This window comes from Schistocerca piceifrons, chromosome 11, assembly GCF_021461385.2.
Source record: "Schistocerca piceifrons isolate TAMUIC-IGC-003096 chromosome 11, iqSchPice1.1, whole genome shotgun sequence".
NCBI lineage: Eukaryota > Metazoa > Arthropoda > Insecta > Orthoptera > Acrididae > Schistocerca > Schistocerca piceifrons.
This window is the reverse complement of record NC_060148.1, coordinates 95,494,771-95,519,453: the sequence shown is the minus strand read 5'-3', so window position 1 is coordinate 95,519,453 and position 24,683 is coordinate 95,494,771. Positions and strand designations below refer to the sequence as shown.

Below are 24,683 nucleotides of genomic sequence, written 5' to 3'. Positions count from 1 at the left end.
TTTGTAGTTCACACGCTTCCATCCTCGCGCGCGCACATACACACACACTTTTGCATGCACTAAACTCAAGCTTGAGAAATGTCGAAGTGGGTGCCCATTTTGTTCCACACGAGTCAACAGATCCCTGTTTATTGGATCAACAGCTTCGACAGTTCGATTTCTCAGGTCTTGATGAGTAGCTGCCAAAGGTGGGACGAAGACGTGGTCAGTTATGTACTCCCACAGAAAAACATCATAAGTTGTGAGATATGGTGTCCCATGAAGCCAAAAGCAATTAACAATATGTTGTTCACAAATTGCAACACACAATTATTTCTCTTGTAATGTAATCGCCCTGTTGCTGCAAACAAACAGCGCAGCTGCCTCAAAACTTTGAACTTTCCACTATCCAGTGACATGTGCAATGTGTTTGTCTTTTATAATTTGTAGTAAACGATCAAAATCTTTCTTTTTTCATCACCTTGTATTCTGTTTCTGTTCATAGGGTTTATTGTGCATATTTTGTTTTTGTATAGGGGCTATACTCAAGAAAAATACTTTCAGAAGAGAGTTCTAACATTCAAATATATATTAAACATTAACATATTTCTCTCTTTCAGAAATCTTTCTCTGCAACTGACAGTCTGGATTTTATACCTTCTTTGTTTCTGCCATTGTAAGTCATTCGGCCGCTCAAATAATGGAACTTCGCTACCAATTTTGATGTCTCATTCCCATTTGTGATTTTCCTGAGCACCACCTATTTTGATACCACCCCATAGCCCTTGTAATATTAACCTTAAAAACCTCTTTTGAGGTAGTCTCCAACAAAATTACAATGTCATTAGTAACCTCAAAGTTTCTGGTTCTTCTTCTTGAACTTGTAATTCAGTTTCCAAATTTCTCCTTGGATTTTTGCTTGTGCGGTGTACACATTGAGTAACTTTGGGTATAGGCTGCAAACCTTGGCTAATTCAATTCTCAATTTCTGCCTACCTTTAATTCCTTTTGACTCTTGTAACTGTGGTTTAGTTTTTGTGCAAATTGAAAACAGTCTTTCACTATCTGTATTTTATTGTGGACACTATCAAAATTTCATAGTGTTTGTTGGAGAATTCATGCAAGAAAATGGGTAATCTTAGCTTTCCAGCTATACTTTGTATAGATTAGAAGTAAATAATATAATAGAGGGAAACATTTCACATGGGAAAAATATATCTAAAAACAAAGATGATGTGACTTACCGAACGAAAGCGCTGGCAGGTCCACACACACACACACACACACACACACACACACACACACACACACACACACACAAAATTCAAGCTTTCGCAACAAACTGTTAAAGATGTCTGCTTGTGTCTGTATATGTGTGGATGGATATGTGTGTGTGTGCGAGTGTATACCCGTCCTTTTTTCCCCCTAAGGTAAGTCTTTCCGCTCCCGGGATTGGAATGACTCCTTACCCTCTCACTTAAAACCCACATCCTTTCGTCTTTTCCCTCTCCTTCCCTCTTTCCTGATGAGGCAACAGTTTGTTGCGAAAGCTTGAATTTTGTGTGTGTGTTTGTGTGTCTATCGACCTGCCAGCGCTTTCGTTCGGTAAGTCACATCATCTTTGTTTTTAGAAGTAAATAATGTTGATAGGGCATTTCCTAAGGCTTCATGGAATTGTTAATTTGGCAGTGAGTGGAAGAAAAGGGGGGAGGGGTTAAAATTGCAGATGGAGACCAAGTCTGGGATCGAATGGTTGTAGAGTGTAGTAATTAAGCAAATACAAGAAGACTTGCACAAGATCTTTTGTTGTGGAGAGGTGCATCAAACCAATCTTTGAAGTGTAGTATAACAACAAAGTGTTAGACAGTATTCAGAATGTGCCTTGTGAAAAGAAGTACTGACCATCCATTCTCTCTTTGGGGATTAAATTGACAGATGAAAGTGCAGTACATTAAATATGTTTACCTAAATATTTTCATGTGGGCATTGTGTAGAGGAGGATGTCTATGGAGTGCAGGTCACTGGGCATGTTACCAAATTCAAACTAAAATTGTCTAGTTATAAGACCACAAAGGGGTACATTGTTTTGATTAAAATATTGAGATGCTGTATAACAGTAAGTTTTGACATTTAAATGACTGTATGACCATATACTTACGTGTAAAGTGCTGATAAATTTGGTAGTGTGGGAGTCTGCTGCCAGTCTATCCCATGAATGGATACACATTTTGAGTACTTTTCATCTGAACATAAGATTTATATAGATAAATGAGTTATCACCAAACCATTGTGCCAGTTTTAAATAGGAAACTGTAGTCAAGTCAGCATAATGTCCCTGACAGCTGCAGTGGGGTAGCCATCCGGTGTGGCCGAGTGGTTCTAGGCGCTTCAGTATGGAACCGCACGGCCGCTACAGTCACAGGTTCGAATCCTACCTCGGGCATGGGTGTGTGTGATGTCCTTAGGTTAGTTAGGTTTAACTAGTTCTAAGTTCTAGGGGACTGATGACCTCAGACGTTAAGTCCCAGCAACTCATAGAGCTCTGTAGACAGCTGTTGTTTTCACCTCCAGCCATTTACACTTTGCATTTAAAAGCTGACAACAGCACTGCTAGCTGTCGGGGATCATCTTACTCTGGCTCGACTTTAGTACCTATGTCACAGAGAATGGATACGTATGGTTAATAATTTAGTTCCCATACAATGAATGAAAATGAGACATATAGTGCTGGAAAGGAAACTCTGAACAATTTTGTCCGTAGAAGTATTACAGTGTGTCACATATTTCAAATAAAATAACTTTGTTGACTGATTGTAGTGACTGGGGGGGGGGGGGGGGCGCAGCGTTGCTGGTGTGGAGCCAGCCATATTTCACAAGGGGCTGCATGCACCCACGAAACTGGCAACACAGCAAGCTAGTGGTGCCCCAGGAAGTTACATGATTGGCTGGTGGCTGACTCCTACCACCACTTGACTTCCGAAAACTACAGTCGTAAAATTATTTCAATTGAAGTATAAATTGGTGATTTGCTACATGTCATTGCTCGAAATTCAATCTTCTCTACACGGTATACTTTCATTTTAGGAAGTAATTTCGATATTTATCTGTTCAGAACTTTAGGAAACATTTGTCCTAGACACGGAAGCCTTTGATCGGCAAATACAAGATCCACGTACTGTCGAACGGTATATGTATCTATATTAGAAATGTAAAGACTTACGAAAGCTTAGGGGTAAACATTACCACAGTCACGTGACTTGGAGACAGTATGTTGACGACAAAATTTATGTTCTGTGCATCCAAATGCTCACTTGATAAATATTCCTGTTCTGTGAGGTACTGTTAAGTGTTGTAATTCTCAAGTGTGGACTTTGCAGGAGGCAACAGCACCGGCACCGTCGGTGACAAACAGCGAACCTCCGAGCCAAATACCTGCGAGCAGTGACGTGACAGACGAGAAGGAGAGCGACGCTGCACCGGCCGAACCTACGGTAGCGAAAGCTGCTGCGGAGGCCGCAGATGCCGCGAGCGCACCTGTCGAGAACAGCAGCAACGGGACTCCGGAGGCGGCCACAGCCGGCAAGGACCAGCAACAGCAACAGCAGCAACAGACCACAGTAGTCACCATCGAGTAGTCAATGCGACTCCTGTCGTACCTGATGAAAATTTTATAAAGTGAGTAAAGTGTTGTACGGTGGCGACGTCAGCGCCAGAAAATGTTTGACGCCACTGTCGTGTCGAGGGGGGCCGAATGGCAGTGTTTTGTAGCTAAGTGTCACCTTTCTCAGATGATTTTGTAGTGTCATTTTCTTCAATTATATTTTTGTCTCTGTCACGTTTTTTCACTATTTGCACTTTGTACAGCACTGAAGATTTTCATTAAAATAATCGGAAAACCTGAACACATTACTGGCAGTGGTATGACTTTTGTATATTTTCACCTTTCAGAATATATTTTAATCCTTTGAGCTGATCGTTTCTGTCCTCGTGCCTAGCATACTGGCAGTCATTTGCACATATGGCTGTTAAAGGAATGTGATGTTTTATTTCAGTTCCTATGGTGTGGGAATAGTTTGTGCAAAAATAACATTTCGAGGAATTTGTAACAATAGACCTTTCTGCTTAAAAATAACTTTCAGTTTGGTATACTTCGAAGCATAATATGTCAGTGGTAAAGTGTCACACTACAAATCCATTGGTATCTGGTTCCTTCCCTGCAATTCTATGTCATTTATTTCTTTCTCTTCTGGTTGTGTTTTGTATACGATGAAACCTCTATATAACATTTTTCAAGGGAGCACAAATTCTGAACACTGTATAGAGGAAAACACTATAAAGAGGAAGGCTTCCAAATAATAATTATAGGGCATTACTGAAGATTGGGATACCACTAATCAGCTTTGACAAATGGTGCCATAGATGACATTTTAAATTTTCACAACACTGTAATATGATATTCATTGCAAATGATCAATGTATCAAATGATTAGTTTTTTGTAATTCAAACATGGGGCCTGGTAGGTGGATGGGTGAAAGTAAATAGCGCCAAAAAGATCGCAAGCAGAATGTGCGTCACATGTCACGTGACCAGGTTCTGCCGCTGACATATGAAATGCGCTGAGCGCGGGCTTTACGAGCCGGTGCAACTGTGAATCCACAGAATGGAAAATGATGCGTCTACATCCAGTCACTTAAACATTATAAAGAGGTAAATAATTGACCAGGGTTCCAAAAATATGAGCATTACATGGAGGAAATTGTAATAGAGAGTAAACGCAGTAAAGAGGAAAATTTAACATTGTTTATATGTAACATAGAGGAAAACATTATATGGAGGGACGTTATAAAGAGGTTTCACTGTATAGGAAAAATACCAGGTTGCACCATGATTTGGAGTCTTTATTAAACTATAGGTCCTCCTGTAATTATCTGAGTAATTCATGTCGATAAGCGGAAGGAAAGTGCCCAGTAATGTACACAGGCGTTCGAACGAAATACATGGTCAGTGGCAGGTGGTTTTCGTTTTAAAGCAATCTTTGCAACAGTGGACTGTTAGTGTGAGTTCCCTGCACCACAATTTGGCACAAGAAAAATTCTGAAATTTACACATGCTGCTGCTTCTGTCTTCTCACTGGCTTGTTGAATGCATTGTGTGCCTTCTAAGCATTTTCAGATAGCATTGTAAGTTTCTTTACCTTCCACGGGAAAAAGATGTAGTTTCTAATTTCTACCAATTCTCACACTTTACAAAACACACACCCACAGTGTGTTGGCCAAGATATTCTTAATTTTAGCTGATGAATTAGTGTTGCTCATCATTGGCACATGCTGGCAAGTGAGAGATCAGGGCTCCTCGTGTGTGTGTGTGTGTGTGTGTGTGTGTGTGTGTGTGTGTGTGTACACTCTCAGGTCTCCGACTTTAGAAAGCAGTGGCTCTTGTTAGTGTGAGGTCATTGAGTAAGAAATCATGATGAGGTACTTGTTTGAAAACAAGTTAGTCAAAATTGGCTAATAAAACAGCACGATAAATATTATGCATTCAGACACTGTGACTTGTTTTAAACAAGTTACTATGCCTATGGAGCCACTTGTCTGGACAACAACGATAATTAAATAGTAAACAAAGCTCCAGTTTGGAACCTTTCTTGTTTGTGGTTTTGTTTGAATTTTGAGGTATATTGTAGCAAAAAATGCCTTGTTGCTGATCATCTGTCAGTTTATAAAGCAACTTTAATTGCAGTGTAATTTAAGTTTCCCACAGTAAAATCAACTGAAGTTCCAATGTTGACAGTGTACACTGTGTACTTGTGCTGCATATTAATAAATTTATGTGGAGACAGGTAAGGGAGAAGAGAGAGGAAACCTATAAATATAGGTTTGGGTTAAAGGAGGACAAGAACTATGCAATAGTAATTCCCTTCTTGTTTATTATTCTGTTCTGAAGAACTTAATGTGTCCAAAAATTTGGTATACAAGCAATCATTTGAAACTATAACAGTCCTTTCTGTGGATTTTATTTAGTACCTTTCTTCATAAAGACAGCATTGAAAACTTTTGACAGTGTACGTATCTAAACCAGTTTTACACAGTGACGTTATCCACAGATTTCTCAAGTAAATCATACACATCTTTGATTATGAACGTGTAATTTTTGGACATATCCTTTCATTTCACTTCATTTGTGGTCAGATTTATTCATTGGTTCATATTGGCTGTGGTAAGTATAAGACTCGCAGCCTTGGGGCTAAAGCACTCTTGTTACACACAGGGCAGGCAGAAGTGTAGAGTGGCACTATCAGGTGCAATATCAAATTGTATACTGTCGCTCGCTGCCACCTATTGTCCTACCACCTGCCTTCTTGGCTGCACAGAACTATTGTTGCAGCACGGCTTCTGTTTCAGAGGGTTTCCCATTTATGTACCCAGTATCAGATTAACATAACAGAAACGTATTCTGTTCCTCCCCATGCAGTGTTGTCCTCCCAAAGCACCCATGCTGATAATGGGGAGCAACTAGATTGACAACGCAGAAGAGAATATAAATTCTACCACCAACACAATTCATTCTTCTTTACTCGTAGTAGGGAGTATTTCCCTCAACGAGTTACTGTTACACATTCAGTAATCTTTGTGACTATTGTCAGAATAGCACCATAAGATTGTCAATTTTTTCAGCTCTAAGACTAAAAAAAAAACCATTTCTTTGTGCCTCAAAGTGCATTAGTTTTGATTCTCAGCATTTTTTTATAGTACCACATTTTCAAATCCGTTCTCTTCTTGTCTAAATTATTTTCATCAAAGTTTGGCTTCTGCACTGCAAACTAATGCCTATAGATGGCTTCCTGATGGATAAATTTGTATTCAGTGTTAACAAATACGTGTTTTTCAGAAATGTTATTTTATGTTGCCAGTGTCAGTGTTCCCGTTGCTGCGAATTAGCTGCAACACTGCATGAGATTTGTGTTACGTACATATCATCTTAGCCATGGCCTAAGGGGGAGAATTGGACAAGTTTTGTCAAGTTGTGAAGTCCCTCTCTCACACACCACAACCATATGAATGCTACACAGATTGGACATGCACTTAATAGAAGAAATGGGACTCTCAGTCAAGGTTGGGGGGGGGGGGGGGGCAAAATATACTGATAATTGAGTGATTCAAAAATGTAAAATACAATGTTCAACACAGACAAGACAGGATGCATAGGGTCAGAGCTGAATTTCATTACAAAAATTGATGTAATTGTTTTATGTGCCCAGAGGCTTCAAAATTTTGACATGTGCCATGTTTTGCATGCATTTGTTGAAGTTGCTGTGGTTGCCATAAATTTTTTGCGATGTTTGCAGAGGAGTCTGAGAACTTCCTTTTTCTTACCTGTGAATTTATGGGGCACAGTATAGGCATTGAATATGTATATGTCCAGACCATAGAAAAAATTTGTTGCGCTTTTCTTGCTAGTTATATCACTGGTATTTCTCATAAACTTCAGGAGAAGAATCATTTTCAACCTCAGAAATGTAATTAAATACATAACTGCTGTCTAAAACGTAGATACACTAGATACATTATTGCCTCTTAGTCACAAAACTAATACTACCTAGAAGTCATTTTGCAGCTGAAGAACAAAGGTTTGAAACTCTTTTGTATAACAATGCAGAGAAAACACATGAAGGAAAGAAAGATGTGGTAGGAAACCACATTTTTCTAATATGTGTTGGAGAGCATGTAAGAGCCATTGTCTATATGATCACACTCCTTTGATTTCGTTAGATTGCTATGACTTACTATACGTGGTTGTCAAATGGTGAGAAGCCTAAGAACAGTGTAACAAGCAAGGCTTGCCATACAATGTTGGCGGGTTAAGTATACTTAAAAATGCTCTTGCCTTTATACCCGACTAACAAACTTCTCTAAAGTTGCTCTGATTTTCCAAAATTTGTTTTTGCCAGTGTTGTTCCAGTAGTTTGTGGTAAGTACATGTTGCACTTCTGTCTAAGATATTGAAATATAATTAAATCTAGTTTTCACAAATTCCAGTTTAATTGCATTTTAATCACAAGGAGGGACCACCATTGCCATGTAAAGCTGGGGAGCAGTATAATTTAACTTCAGAATGTGTGGGAAAGGCTACCCACTTGTTGCATGCTGCGATTTGTGGGCAAGGGACCAATAAAACTGTTTATCTTAATTTCATCCATAATGGCTATTATATGAGCTGTGACTGATTGAAATTTGTGAAATATAAAAAAAAAAAACCTTAGTTTTAAATATCAGCAACCGTATACTAGTTTCAACATAGTGTTATACAGCCAACCAGTTAAAAGTAACTGTTAGGTGCATTTACCTAGCTTTTGACACCTACTAAGGGTGTCTTCATCAGAATGAACCTTTTGATAAAGCATAAAATTACATCGTAAAAAAGCAATGGTCAAAAATTAGAGCAGGTTTGCCACATGCGCGTAGCTGGGATCATCATCAGACTCAGATGTTGTTCCTTGCTAGGTGCACATGGCAAAGGCTGGAATGTTTTATTTTTGACTTGAGCATAACTGCTCTAATTTCTGACCATTGCTTTTTAGCAATGTAATTTTATAGTATGTCAAAAGGTCCATTCTGATGGACACCCTTAGTAGGTGTCGAAACGTACGTAAATGCCCCTAACAGTTACTTGCAACCGGTTGGAAGTGATAAAAATCATTTTTGCAACTGGAGGTAAATGTTTTCCTTTTGTATTTAATTACTATTTACACCTGTCATTAATGCTTGTGTTTCGGTAAACTTGCTCCACTAAATATTATTTTAATGAACTGAACTGTGTAGAAGTGAAATGCAGTTGATATCAAGGTACACTAAGATATCTGCAATACTGTCCTTAGTCCTTTTGTTTACATGTTCGCTTTGTTGAAAGTGCTCTCTGGTAGCAAATATGTATGATAAGGTACCTTGCTGTAAATAAGAGTTCACATGTTTTGAGTTGTTCTTTTCGTCTTCTAGAACATATTTACTTCTATATATAAGTAATGGTACTTGAATTTTAACTTAGGCTCCATCTATGCTTAAAAGCTACCAATGGAATTCATAAATAATAATCTACCTGAGTTTTGATTTTAAATTGTGCAAGCATAAATGTTTGGTGGTAACCGAACCACAAGCTATAATTGCAAAATGGGAATAGTGCACTTCATTTTACTGAAAAAAATAAACAATTGAAATTCAAATGGGCAGTAGACATGGGGAGGGGGATTCACACAAATTACACTTAATAAATGGTGGAATAGTGACTGTGCTGATTAGCTGGCAGATAATGTTCTACCCTGACAAATAATTATTCGAATTGTTTCTGAAATTATTTCAGTAAAATAAAGAGTTGTGCTTATTTTTAGAACAAAGTTTGTTTCATTGTAAAATTTGTTGTTTGTGTGGGCAAAAATAAATTGATACATGAGCTAATTTACCATTGCTGTGAAGATGCATTTGTAAGTTGTGTGTGTGTGATGTAGTGATACCTGTTTACACTTACACATGGTAATTCCCACACATGGGTACATACTCGATTCCTTGAGTAATGGAATGTATTTGAGTAGTTGTGGTCCTTCTATATCTTTGGAAAAAGTAACATGTAATGGCTTAGTTACATTATTGTAGCTACGTGTGAAGACTGCTTGTGCCAGTTTGGCCGACAGTTAAGTCATCATAGTGCCGACAAATATTTTGGTTCCCAAATAAACACCTTTATCCAGTATCAGTGACCCATTTTCAGTATCATGGATGCTTTCCTGAGTCCCTATAACGCAACATTTTTGCCTTTAACAGGGGTCAAATCCAGGTCCTCTATAAGGCTTAATAGGCATATATGGTAGAGGATTGTATAACCAGACCAATTAGGGACATTGAGTTTTCGGCTAACTGATGTTTTACGAAAACAGATTTTTATGGCTAATAATGGCTTAAATCATTGTTACATTGTTCACAATACAAAAAAGCACTAAAATTGACATGTATTGAAGGAGCAAGCCTTCACTGCCACATTTATTCTATGAGAGTCTTATAAAAGTAATAAAGATAAAAAAATAAAGTATTAAAAATTTGCGGTCATTATGCTTGTAATGATGTCTTCCTAAAAGCTGCTTCAAGATCATTTGTCCAATCTGTAAAATAAAATAAAATGGATCAGTGTATGCAGTTTGTGTTTAAAGGCGGTGTCATAGCAACATCTATTTGTCTGCATGGTCCACATACCTTCAGGAAAGACACACCCGGATACAAACACATGCATAGCGCAACTGAGCAATTTGTGTTTTTCTCGTTTGTTCAAAATGTTAACACTTAAGTATTTTGCCCATTGCTTTGAAATTTTGACAGTGGTGCATTCGAATACATGCATTTTTGTATACTTACTGGAGCTCTATCTTATCTGTTCTACTACGTAAAGATAAGTCATTGTTTAAAAGTTGCTATGAAAAATCTCAAAAGTTTTTGACAGATTTACTTCAAATTTTTACGCGATACTCTAATAAACTTTTGGAGTAAACTACGTATTTAATGTATATGGTATATAAATGTATGTTGTTGTTGTTGTTGTGGTCTTCAGTCCTGAGACTGGTTTGATGCAGCTCTCCATGCTACTCTATCCTGTGCAAGCTTTTTCATCTCCCAGTACCTACTGCAACCTACATCCTTCTGAATCTGCTATAAATGTATAAATGGTGTAATGGATATAAGTGCAGATATTTTTATATGTGGTACCTTAACATAAGCATGTTGGTCTCTCTCTCTCTCTCTCTCTCTCTCTCTCTCTCTCTCTCTCTCTGCATCAAACAGTCTTCTCACAGACATGTCACAAACTTTGATGCGTTTTCTGCACGCCCGTACCTGGGCCGTGAAGTGAACAATTAACAGCTCACTGCCCACAGTCGAAGGCCGTTAGCCTTGTAGAAAGCCCATAAACACAGCTCTGAGGCATACATCTTTGCAGAATTAGTTGATACGTACCAAATTTATGAAGAAGATAAGCAGTCTGTAATAAGGGCAAGGGAACTCTGTTGTCTTAGATTCCCAGCTCGTTACATTCTGAACACAAGAACCTACGTTGCAGTGTATCACCCACTCAGATACAGGATATCGGCCTCAATGTGAGGGTCGTGAGCCACAACATGAAACAGCAGCATTAAGATGTGAAGAGGAAATTAATGTATAGTTGAATAATTCACTGTAAGTATAAGAAGCTTGGAACGGGGTGGCAACATCTCATATGGCACGTTGCATTCTTATCATCGATGGAGAGTTCAGCATCTTCATGAAGCTGACCAACCGTGAAGAGCTACAACCTGTACCTGGCCGTTCGAACAGTGTGGAAACAACGCTGAAATCCTTTGGAAAATACTGGTCACAGATGAATCCACATTCACTTGTGTGTAGATGCATAATTCACACACTTGGGCAGATGAAAACCCTCACGCTATTTGACAGGGTAGATTTCAAGCCAGATTTGCTCTAAACATGTGGGCCAGGATCATCAGACATACATTGCTGGATCCATTAGAGCTGCCTGCGAGGCTGACGAGTGCTCACTATCTTCACGTATTACAGTCTTTATTGCCACAGTTTCTGAATGATATTCCACTTGAAGAATATCTCGAGTTTTACGCACCATGAGGCACCTCATAATGCAAGTAGAATGGTTCATCAGTATTTAGATCACAAGTTTCCCAACATATGGGTTAGATGGGGAAGCAATGTCTGTCGGCGACCCAGATTGTCTGATGTAAATTCACAGAATTTTTATTTCTGGGGCATGCCAGTGAGCTTGTTCATAGAGATATCGACAGTGAAGCCACTTTTGACATTGAATTGAAGAAGCTGACACATCTGTCAGAGCTTGACTGTGTAGTATGGTGATAGATCCTATCATCTTGGTATTATTGCTTACAAGCTTGCCACACAGCTGACATAGGCCATTTCCAACATTTGCTTTGAAGTATGTAAAAGAAATCAGGGTTGTTAATCTCTTATGGAAGCTCATAAGAGCCTTAATTTCATTGTTCTGATTATATTTTGTTTTGGATTGTAAATAACGCATCACGCCATGATAAGCTTTAAATGTTCAATTCTACATATTTACACCTCTGTACTCAGTTTTGCCCATGTTTGTGTTAATGGACACCATAGACAACCCAAATAATGATTGACAAATGAATGTTATTCCACACAAGGCTTGTGTGTATGACAAATAATGATTATTGGAGTATGTACGAACCCTAACAGATTCCTTCATTCATTGTTAATTTCAGGAGAGGACCTCCAAATTAGTTATCGAGATCTCAATAACCCCAGCCTTGATCTGGGGGAAATGGACATAACTGAAAACACGTGGCTCGTAATAGCTGTAATTAGTCTGTAAATGATGTAATGTTGATCAGTGTACCACACTCGGTCACCAACAGAAATATCTGCACTTACGCACATTGCGCCTTGCATAAAAAATTGTACTGCTGTATCAAGGCAATTCGTAATTTAATGTTATGAAAATTTCTTGACCGATCTACTTGAAATTTTTATGTGATAATCTATTAAATGTTTGAATGAACATATACTATATATTTTTTGTGATATAAAGAGGAAATGGAAATGGTTTTAGCAAAAATCTTGGAATTGACTGATTTACTTCAAGTTTTTACAGGACACTAACAAAAATTCATGTGGACAGGCTGTATATTTAAGCAAAAATTTACAGGTTTTTCTGATAAAACCGACTGCATGAAAGTTAGTTTTGTGCTTTGGACTGCTGTAAATATGTGCGGTTTTGTTTCTTGCAGTTAGTTTATTGCAGAAAACAGTGAAGTCATATTTATGGCTTCTCAGTTTATGACTAGAATGCTGCTACAGAATCTGAATTTCCAATAACAGTAAACAAGGCTCTAGCTCAGAGAGAGAGAGAGAGAGAGAGAGAGAGAGAGAGAGAGAGAGAGAGAGAGAGAGAGAGAGAGAGTGTGTGTGTGTGTGTGTGTGTGTGTGTGTACGAGGGAACAGATTAGATTTGATCTTGAGGTTCATTTATGAAAACAAATTATATTGGTTTTCATAGGAAGATGCAACAAATAAACTCTGAATTAAACACCCACCCCCACCTCCCTGGGGTGCTTGTCACAATCATTTTGTAAATAATGCTGAGAACTGACAATATAGCGAGGTTCGAAATGGTCTTTAAAGTAACCCTTTAATTTAGGAAAAGAAGTCGCAGATTTGCTTCTGGTTGAGAGTTGAGACTTTGTTCGTGTTCTCCCACTAAATCTTGTAAACATTTCAGGCAGCATCACATTCTTCACATTGCTCCAGCCACTTCAGCGTTGTCTAAAAGCAGGAAAAAGTATCTTCAGTGGATGGCCTGCCTCAGCACAGTCATTCTCATTTGGCTCTCATCATCAGAAGGGTTCAGGTTGTTGATGACTGGCTGTTCTTTCATCAGCCAAAACACAATGCAGTTATCAGTATGACATTCGTGTCAGTTTTGAATATTTTCCTATTTGTATTTTTCAAATCCTGAAGATTATTTAATGTCTCCTTCTAGTTTGGATACAAACTAGCTCTTCACACACGGTAATGGACTCCTCTGAAGAAAGCAGCTTATGGTTGGCAGGCAGGGGGAAACTATGAACTGGAGTGCCCAGCGCCAAACTTCTGCTGGATGTAAATTTGAATTTGCCGACTAGAATACTTCCTGTTAACAACCTTTTCACTTGGTCTGAATTTGGATAATCATTGCTGTGTTGTTTCTGTTGGAATATTGCCTGCGCTGGACAGGAAAAAAAATAATTTAATTTTAAGAGACTAGTTGAGGATGTATAAGCATTCCTAATACCATGTCATTCGAATACAGCAAAGTAACTGAAAAAGACAAAAAGGTTACTACTTTTAGAAACACAGTATTTGTTGGGACCATAATGGTTCATCAGGATGCATCTCTCTTTCGTACAGGAATGCTGAAGCATAAGTCTCACATACCATTGAAAGTGTGCTCTTCTGAAATTTTTTGACAGATTACAACTGTTTCAGACTGAGACTCAAATCCAGATCTGAAGCAGTGAGGAGAGGAGGTAATGTGCTTGGATAAGTTAGTGGTAGGAGGATTGCTTGCGATAGGTGAGATCCTGTCTGGTATACTGTTTTAATCTACCAGAAAGTGTCAAACCATGCACAGAATAGAAGTTTTATCCTCAGAATTCACAATAATTTATGGTTATTAATGGCCCAATAAACTTCCAATTAGGTGTTTGGATACATAGTTCTAAATGCTTCAGACTGCAGTGGAATATGATTTTCTCTGAGGCTTTTCCTTCGTTTTATAGATTAACTGGTGTGGACAATTGTTCATTAAGGTAATTTAATATTTTCAGCTCTTAGAGTGATTATGAGTATACTGTGGTCATAAATTAACAACAGTATCTTGCTCCATACTGTGTTATCCATTATTACCCGTCGTTAATTTGTATATGTATCTTAATGAGTACAGGTTTTGAAAGACAGTTGCTACTCACCATGTAGTGGAGACAGGCACAACAAAAAGACTGTTGCGAAATAAACTTTTGACCAACAAGGTCTTTGTCAAAAACAGAAACCCCGCCCAATCCCGCTCCTAAGGTGGCCTTTTTGCCAACCATTCTCCATCTACGTTAAATGTAATGGATGGTAGTGGTACACTGACACTGCAACTGCTTTTAGAATTAAGAACAGCAAACACATTGCTTTTCTGACTCTTTCTCTTTTTTTAAAAAAAAAATATAATTTTCATCGTTGTAATTGCTTCTTCGACCCTGCCTCCTTTCCAGAAAGTAATTGGTATTCAATACTGACTGACTTGTGTATAAAAAATCTTGCATTTACCATTGCTACTGAATAATAATTTCAATGAAGGTGATATTGGGCTTCTATTTCTCACCTTTTCCTTTGTGGGTTCCTGCAGCATTTAAGCTTATCAAGTGAAAGATGCCATTCATTAATGTTATGGTGTAACATTTCAGTGTGTTTCTTATAACACAGCACAAATTAAACAATGGAAAATCCAGGATAGAATGCAACAATACCAGAGAAGGAAAGTTGCTACTCACCAGATAGCGGAGATGCTGATTCCCGATAGGCACAACAAAAAGATTCACACAATTATAGCTTTCGGTCATTAAGGCCTTTGTCAGCAGTAGGCGGGCGGGAGGGAGGCGCGCTCACACACACACACACACACACACACACACACACACACACACACGTCTGCAGTCTCAGAGAGCTGAAACCACATAGAGACTGCAGATGTGTGTGCAAGTTTTTTTTTTTGTGTGTGTGTGTGTGTGTGTGTGTGTGTGTGTGTGTGTGTGTGTGTGTGTGTGTACTGCTGACAAAGGCCTTAATGGCCGAAAGCTATAATTGTGTGAATCTTTTTGTTGTGCCTATCGTGACTCAGCATCTCCGCTAGCAACTTTCCTATTCTGGTATTGTTACAGCACAAATTAGTCTATTTTTATTTATCTTCTTGTTCTGCAGGATAAGTAAGGTATGACTGTATACGAGATAGTTCCCTGTACTATAATTTTGCATGAAGTTCAGAATTTTCGGTACAATTTTTATAATATGACACAGTGGGCATTGCATAGATATGGCTTCTCAGTTTGGCTGATATTGTTATAAAATGCCATAGAATTTCAAGGAGCATTCTTTCTGTCTTTATCTTTTCCCTCAATGCCTCAATTGTCAAACTTCGTGTTCTCTGACTACTCCTGTAGTGCGAGATACTACAATGAAATTTAAAATTTGGTAACTAAGACCCAGAAACAAGAAGCAGTCTTGTTATAATGAAATTGTGACCCTGATAAACGTGTTTTTTGCTCACAACATTGTTTATTTTATTCCTTGTATCATTAAACTGCTTTAAAGTGTGATAAACCTGAACTTTATTTTCACCGTATGTCAGTTTTTGCCTCAACCAAGTGTATAGTAATGAAAGTACTTGTGGTTGTGTGACATGTCATCATTAAAGCTACCTTCTGATCTTTCTTAAGATGAAAAACATACTTTTATTTTTGTTTTTTGACAGTGTTATGTATTATTTTTTGTTCCTGGTGTTAGTAATTCTATTTGCCATACTGAAGTTTGTAAATGTCATCACCACCTGGTGAGAATTTCACAAACAATTACATGAAACACATTCCTCACATGTAACATATAGCTGCGTTTTTTACTGTTTACTTTAGGTTTAGTTGAGTAGTTTTTGGAATGTGTCCACTAGAACTGCCAAAAACAAACATTTTGAGACATTTGAAGACAATAATAAATTGTTAACAATCTTGGCCATTCAGTGAGTAGACCACATAGGTAAAAGTCGTGGATGCTGGCCGTATTCACCTTTTTGTGTGAATTTACATATATTCAGTGCCTCAGCTGTGCTACGAGTGGTTGCATTTCTCTTCCCATTCTCTGACGTTTCTGCAGTGATACGTAGAGTATGATGGTATATGATTATATGGGGGAATCACTTGCAAATTATTGAATTGGCTGTTGTGTTAGCTTCTTTGTATAACTGCTGTGTAATGCTGTTTCAATAAACAAATAATTTATACAGTTAGAACTTCCATCTTACACAGGAGACAGTTTTATTATTATTAACTTCAGTGGCTGTATTTTACTTCTTGAGTAGTCCCATGTTCAGATTTGTCTTTGAAGGTTCTGCTGTTTGGTTCGTGTGATCAATCCAGTACTGTTTCATTGTTTCCGATTCTAATTTTCTCAATTCATCTGCAATGTCTATAGCCCTTCTGTGTGTCATTTCTGCTGAAAATTTGTGGTTCTTAAGAAGAAGAAGAGTATTAGTTTTATTTTTGTTCTTGTTGCCTTGCACTCACAAGATGACAGAAATGAGATATCCTTTTCCCGTTCAGTATGCTGGCCATCGAATCCCTCATTCAATATAGATGTTTCATTGGGGAGGAGTCCCTGGACTATGTTGACCTGATGTATGTTATTTATGCTGGTTTTCATGATTCTTCCTTCAGGTTTGAGGAACTGATCAATTCGTTCATTTTCAATTTGGAACATGGTTTTGTAAGCATAAATGGATTCTGGACGAGTTACGGTTTTGTATTGTTCCATCCTTGTGCAGGGTGGTGATTGTTCTGGAAAACCTGGAATTCTCAGGGAATTGCATTTCGCGTGAAAAATCAGAGAAATCTCAGGGAATTTAGCCTTTTTAAACTAGCATTGAAATTGAATCTTATAAATCATAAATTTTAAAGTACTTACTTCAAAGTGTGTTAATTATATTATTATTATTACATATGAATTATCATGTTTAAAAACTTAAGTTAAACTACTACTTATGGCTGATATATAGCTCAGCTGAAAAGAAAGAAAAGTCATTATTGTGGCTTGGTTGTTCCCCACCCCCACTCGCATTTAATTGCCATTAATTTATCAATAGGCTTTTGATCCGCATCTTCTTCCTCACACCTGAAATTCTCTGGGAATATTTTTTCTAAGTTTGAGTAACCACCCTGTTAGTGTCTTATCGACAAGCATTTCTTATTATAAACTATCTGAGAAACCTGGCATTGCCAGGTATTTATTTATAGCTGCGCTAGAGACTTTGTACTTGTGGAATTTATTATTGATTTCTTCGTGTACAAAGTTTGAACAAAGAGCTTGTTTACTTCATGAGAGAGAGATAGCCACAAAGAGCTGGCTATCCGAAAAGCAACTGGCACTAAGATCCACATCTGCAATATGCATCTTCCGGCCTTGTTTCTTGTTTATGGTCATGGCATAACATAAGCTCAGTGGGGAATTTCCTCTTCAGTGATGTTATGTTACAGGAAAGTAACTTTAAGCATCTACGAGTTAACGATTCTGAGAAGCAAAATAATACATGATGCTCTTGTTAAGTCACATTATGCCTCTCTTTCAGAAGGAGTTTCCAAAGAGTGAGTTAAAGCCTGATGATGTTCTCGAGCTGCAACAAGTCTTACCAGATGATCTTCATTGGATTCTTGAGACCACATAGTCCTCAGTCTTTCAGCCATTCTTGAGTATCCAGAAAGACTTAGCTGTTTTCTAGGCATTATTATTCGTAAACAAAATTAAATCAAAATGTAATGAGTGGAAACCCAAATCACAAAGCGACGTTGGTAAAATTGTTTTTCATAGCAAATAAAATAAAACCTATCGACAGAAGCAAAGTAGTGTCATTTAAGTTTTAAATACACAAAATGAATCAGTAAATCTGTGTATCTTAGCCAAATAAATTTGCTCTTTGCATTCGTAAAGATAAAAATGTGGCACTTAACTCTGTCACTGATATAAACTTACAAAAATGCATGTCACGGTGGAGGGGGAGGGAATAAAAAGAAAAGAAAAACCCTATAGCTGTTGGTTGTGTGTTGTGATGATTAACCCTACGAACTACTAAGCTGAGCAAACGATCTTAGATAAAATTTTAAATCATGCCATCTTTTTCTTCTGCGATCAGATTTTGATGAGTAAAGCCTGTACATTGCACCAAACAACCTGTGAAAACCCCTTGAAAATTTGTGTAGATGTTTGGCAGATTAGCATGTTCAAAACTGACCAAGTTAGAAATTGATTCCCCCCCCCCTTTCAATAAAATATTTCCGTGTTGGTGACCGCATTGTCATTATGTAAAGCTACCGACCCTGAAGATGATCACTTGCAACATCAGTAGTTTTACATATTGACAATGCGGTCACAAACCCAGAAAAATTAAATTTTATTGACTGTGACAATGGCCGCAGAAGCTTACGTTTATATTTCTTCATTTTGTTGGTTCTATTTATCCATGTTTCTAATTCACTTAAGTTGTTATTGGTGGGTTGTCCTAGATATTTTAAATGTAGAGCTATTTTAATTTTTTGATTGTTCATGAGGACTATACTTATACTCAGGGTTTTTCTGGTCACAGACTCAGTTTCAATTTTTTGGGAGACTGTTGATTTGGGCTCAAGCTTCATCCATATCAAGAGTTAAGAAAGCTAAATCATCGGCATACCCTGCACAGTTTGTTCATGTTGAGGGATTTGCTCCAATTTTAATTTAGGTGTATTTTCTTTTTGCAAATACTCATTGAGGGCTACATTTGAAAGCAGTGGGGATATTGCATCATCTTGCCTAAGACCTCTTTTTATTGTTAAAGCTTGAAATTTCTTCCCTGAATTTTACTTTGGAATTAGTGCAGATTAGAGTTATTTTGATGATTTGCTTAATTTGGGGTGAAGACCATTTGACCTGAGATGTTTTGAAAGTGTGTATGTATGGAATTGATCATGCTTTTTTAAAAATATTTGTGACATAAAGAGCTGTTTATTTCTGTACCTTTAATATTCCAGGCTGAAAGTGTGGTCTGGGCAGTATAGGTGGAAATCCTCTTGGTATTCTCCAGGTTGTGACATTAGATGGTTTATCTGTACGTTATGGTGAAAATTAAGCTGTGGATACCTCACGTGATGCTAGAAGTAATTTATGTTGGTAGTTTCAAATCTGCTTGTCGTCTGCAGACATCAAAACCCGTTTTTTTCCCGGAGACTGAAAATCAGTATATTTTGTTACTTAATCTGAGGTAGTCTTTTTTTTTTCCTCTCGTGTTAAAGCTTATTTCTATAGCTGTTGCTGTTTCTATTACTATTACTTTCTCCCTCTCCATACTCACTCACTCTCTCCATAAATTTTACCAGAAAAACTACAGGGTTCTGTCATCAGTTCACTTGTTGTAATAGCTGTATTATAACAATTTGTTTTGTTGCGTGTGTGTTTGCGGAGGGTGAGCAATGTGTGTGTGTGTGTGTGGGGGGGGGGGGGGGGGGTTGTCGTGGGTGGGAGCAGCAGATAAATGGAGTGATAGGGAGAAGAGTTAATGTAGAGGATAATCATACGATGGTTGGCAGCTGGGGTGTGAAGTTGTGTTTATTTAGTTATTTATGGCAGGTAGCAATCTGTATTCATTTATAGTTGAGTCAGTGTAAGAAGACCCCTGACAGCTAGCAGCCCTGTTGCCAATTTTCAGCTGCTCGATACTAACAGCTGCAGGCAGAAACAGTAGTTGTCTATATGGCTGTGACAACACTAAGTTCTTGCCACAGAGACCTTTTTACAAAATCATATTGCATCATTAGGCAAGGTAGGTGTGTGAAGCAGCTGCACCCGGCTCACTGGAATTGTTATGGATCTTCGTATCCGATTTGATTATGGTACATATTTTCCTCATGCTATTGATCTTTCTGTACGATAATTCTCTTCTGTTGTAATTTTTTTGTGCACGCTGTTGCCGATTTAGGAATTTTGAAACAAATTTCTATATTTGTTGAGTAGTGATTGTATGCTATTAGGTGATCAACAATTTCTGAATGGAGGTTATTAATTTTTAATGTTCGGAGATGTTCTCTGTATCTGGTTCTAAAGAAGACCTGCAACATTGGAAAGATACACAGTTTTTTGTATCGGCCTGTTCTGTTATTTGTATTTATAAAATATGTACTATGCCTGTTAATGTTTGATTTTTCAAATAGCTAACTGCGGAGCATTTCTTTCCTTGCCATCTTGCGCTGTTGCTTCAACACCAGTAATTTTGTGCTTTTCTTTTTTTTGCAGATCCACTTGGTGTAGAGAAGGCCATATTTTAAATACACACTCTATTAGCTCCTTTTAATGGGAGCTCTGAGACAGAACTCAAATTGTCTTAACTATTGATATGCTCCTGCTCCAGTTATTAGTGTTGTTGCGTGAGTGCAAGAAGAACTGAGGGGTTGTGGGTGATGTGAAGGAAGCTGGCACTACAGTCAGCTTTAGCTAGTGATGTATTGCCTGGACAGGCAGCGACACTTCCTCTTGCATTGCACAGGAAAAACTCAAGCTGCCACTGTATCAGTTACTATAAAAGCAACGCCAAAAGAACACCTGCAAACCACTGCCAGTTTTGGAGCTGTGTTTACAACACATGACAAAGATTTTCTTTCAGATTTGTAAAATAAATCTGTAGCCTTATGGGACATAATCTGTGGATTTACTCGAAGTGATCAGAATTTGCCTTATTGTGAGTTAAACTTTTTTTCATATGCGTCTTTATAATTGGGAGTGTTTACATTTGACACTGTGGAAAGCGTGTATAATAAAATATAAATGAGAGAAAGCAAAATAGATTCAGACTGATAATTAATTACCGGAGCATTTGTTACCTCTGTGCGGGCATCATGCTCATTTTTAATGTTTTGTTCAGGACATGTTACGAGGCACAAAAACTTTTAAAATGTCCCTTAAGCTTGCACCCATTGATTTTAGGTGCTGTCCCTTTTGCAGTTTTTTCCCCACACATACGTTCAATAATGCAAATGTTGATGCTCTACAATTTAGTATTTTACATTTCTCTAGTTGCCTATTTATAGTGCAGGTGGAACACCACATTTCCTTCGGCAGATGTATGAGTATTTTCTTTGGTTCAGGACAATAGGTACAGAATGTTGACTTCCGTTTGCATGGTTTCGTAGCACTGCTGTTGAAAGCAAAAATCTCATTTGCTTCATAAGTTTTATCGGAGATGGTCTATCAAACCATATGTAACAGATTGCAATGCATGCGAGTTTACGTTTTTGCCTTAGTTAATTTTTTTTTAATTCAGGTCTTAATTTTTGATGGAAGTGCCTATTCTTTTTCTGGCTTGCTTCACACCACCCTTTTACCTCTCATTTTTAGTGTTCTTTTGAAATTTGAGTTTTGTGGTCAGCTGCTCCCATTTACTCACAATGATGGTATTTAATTGGATAAATTTTGTGTGCAATTACGAATATCAGTTCTCCGTTGGAGCTCTTGTGCTGTTTTATTTTGGACTTACTAAGCTTGAAGATACAGTGCATTTCAAATAGCCTTCAAGATTTTTTCCTAATTTATGGACTGCAGTGTGTTTGATTCTGATGACCTGTGGAATAATTCTTTTTCCTGCTTATTTGCTGAGAATATAGTAACCAATTTTTGTCACCTTCTGGATTCTGCTTGCCTCGGTGGTGGAGAACCACAGAAACGAAGCAGCACAGGTGACGCGTAACAAAATAAAAAGAAATCTGTGACAAGTAATGTACTAGACGATAGAAGAGAAACGTGTCAAGATGCTCTGTACGAAGAAACTGTATTTTGTAGTGTATTTTATCATCTTTTCTATACACTTTCCCCTACCCGACAGTGTCTGATGGTGTCACATGTGTGACCAGTGTCTCCAGTTAAAAGTGAGAGTGGTGACTCACTGTTGAAAATCCTTAACAAAGTGAAATGACCATCATTCAGAACAAATTTTGATGGGAGCTTGTGCATCAAACAGCTGCACTGGAAGACAATCCAGAACCACGGACAGCAGTGTCAACAGAGGAGACAGAATTAAACTACACAAACAAAAAGCTATTTCTGCCCAACAAACTGTTTTGTTGTATAAAATGTCAAAAAATAAAAATTGATAATATGTGATTGAACTTTTCACCTTGATTTTGTATATACATATATATATCTGTGTTGAGTAATTGTTTACTTCATAGTGTGAGTGAGTGTGAGAGAGGAAAAACTGCTGTTCCCAGAATGTATTTTTAAGGTAATATAGTTAACAATTGTACAATTAGAAAATAATATTTCTAAAAAAAACTGTAAAAAGAAAAGTGGTAAGCTTCACTGTAAAGTTTCTGGTGTACACAATTGTTTTCTTCATTTATTTGCAGAGTACGCACAGGGCTGTCAGGAAGTTTGTATCAAATTTTATTTTTGGTGGTATAAGTTTTAGTCTGATGTAAGTATGAATGGAATACCATTTGAATTATTATTAGATTTGGGAACAAGAAAATTTCTTCTTTCTTTCCTTCTCTTTTGTCTCCTGATCTTGAACGTACATTATGTTCAAAGAAATAACACAGGTTAGTCTTTTCCATTCAGTTTCTTGAATTCGTTTCTCTTCTGTTTAGTAAAAGTGGGCAAATGCATCAATGGAACCAGCTGTCATCTCATTACATCACATCAGCATTTGTGCTGGTGTAGTTTGTTGTTGCTGAGTATGCCTGTTTACATCCAGAATTTAAAGAACATACAGCATGTAAACAGTGAAATAGGTTTACCATGTGATAATATATATAAAGCTATATACATATATTATTTCCAGTACTGTAAATGTATTTCTCTTTGTTCCAAGGCATGCTCTAGATCCCAGTAGTGTGGACAAGAAATGGTTTGAAATAGGTTTAGCCTTTGAGAGGTCCAATTTTATGTGACATAGTAGAAAATAGAACTGCAGTAAAATCTCTGCAGGTGCTTTGTTTCAGTTTGTGTTGCTTCAGTATTCACAAATGTACATTTACCGTTTAAGAGAGAACTATAAAATTGGTATGTTCAAAGGCTTACTGTAAGGCGAGATAACTTAAAATAAAGACTTTGGATCAGAACCTGCCTTCGGATTATCTTAGTGCTGTAATAACTATGCATAGTGAAAACTTGAGTATAAAGTGAATTTATACACTTAATATATATATTAAAAAATACTTGGTGTTTTCACATTTGTCAGAGGAATTAATTAAAGGCAGTGATGTAGTGACATAGTTTTTAACTTAGGTTAAATGACAGAAAAGATTTAAAAACTGTTCTAAGGCTTGGATCAGTGTGGACATGTTTCTAAAGAAATGAGTTATGATTGTGAAAAAAAAATCATTTGTCTGTTTCAGAGGACAATAAAGTGTGAAAAGTCATCTGTGTGGAGTTTCTTTGGGTCTCAGTGAAGTACTAAAAGTACAGTGCCGCAGAAGTCAGAACTTTGCATTTTCCATGTGAACTTGAACAAATTTGAATGTCTTTTTTAGTAGTGACATTTTTGTCAGGCGTATAGGGAAGGATGAAATTATTGTGGAACAGTGACACCAGTTTACACTGTGTAGTTATGTACATCGCAAGGCGATATCAAATTTATAATAAAAAAGTCAAATTCAGTAACGTTGGTATGTTCACTAAGTGTTAATTTTTTTCACAAAGAAGTTTATGTAACAAGTCAAATTTGTACCAGCAAATTCTCAGTGACTAGATGATTCTGAAAAGAAGCAGTGCTTTTCTATATATACACACACACACGTCATGCTTAATTATGTGAAAACTGTTTTGGGTAATGGTTTTCGTGGGTTTGTTTTAACTACAGCAAAGAACTTCAAATGCTAACGACAGGAAATCCTTTGTTTATAAACTCAGTTGAAAGGTGTACTAAAATGGTGAGGAATGTAGTTTTTGAAGTTTCTGGTATCAAATGAAAGAGTACTACCAGAAGAATTTTTCCATTGTAACACTGTTCAGCAACAACCCCACAGACAGGCAAAGTTCTATATGACTCGCCTGAGGCAGTAATTATCCATGGTAATCAATGGTCATCAAACATGCTTTTCAGAATTGGTGGAGGGGCACTAATGTGTCTTTGAAAATAATTTTAGAATGAGAAGCTAGTATTGTAACGTGTTTTTTTTCCCTTTATATACAGGTGTAAAGTATGCAGGATGTCATGCCATGCAAGTTTACATTAATGTATTTCGTTGAGACAGCTGTACTATCACTGCTGTATACTTCATGCATTTGTAAAAGCACCGTTTCAAACAATTTATGTGGATTGCTTGTTGCTATTTACAATAACCATGAGGCATATCAGTAATTAAGGC

General features: G+C 37.4%; 1 protein-coding gene across 1 annotated transcript in view; it reads left to right on the top strand.

Annotated features, from left to right (window-relative positions):
- LOC124719617 (brain acid soluble protein 1-like) overlaps positions 1 to 23,976 on the top strand; it is a 42,856-nt gene extending 18,880 nt beyond the window's left edge. The window contains exons 6-7 of the mRNA XM_047244828.1: positions 3,357 to 3,654; positions 20,617 to 23,976. Of these exons, the coding sequence (XP_047100784.1) occupies positions 3,357 to 3,614 (258 nt within the window). The 3' untranslated portion in view covers positions 3,615 to 3,654; positions 20,617 to 23,976. The remainder of the gene's footprint in view (positions 1 to 3,356; positions 3,655 to 20,616) is intronic.
- Positions 23,977 to 24,683: the final 707 nt, after the last annotated feature.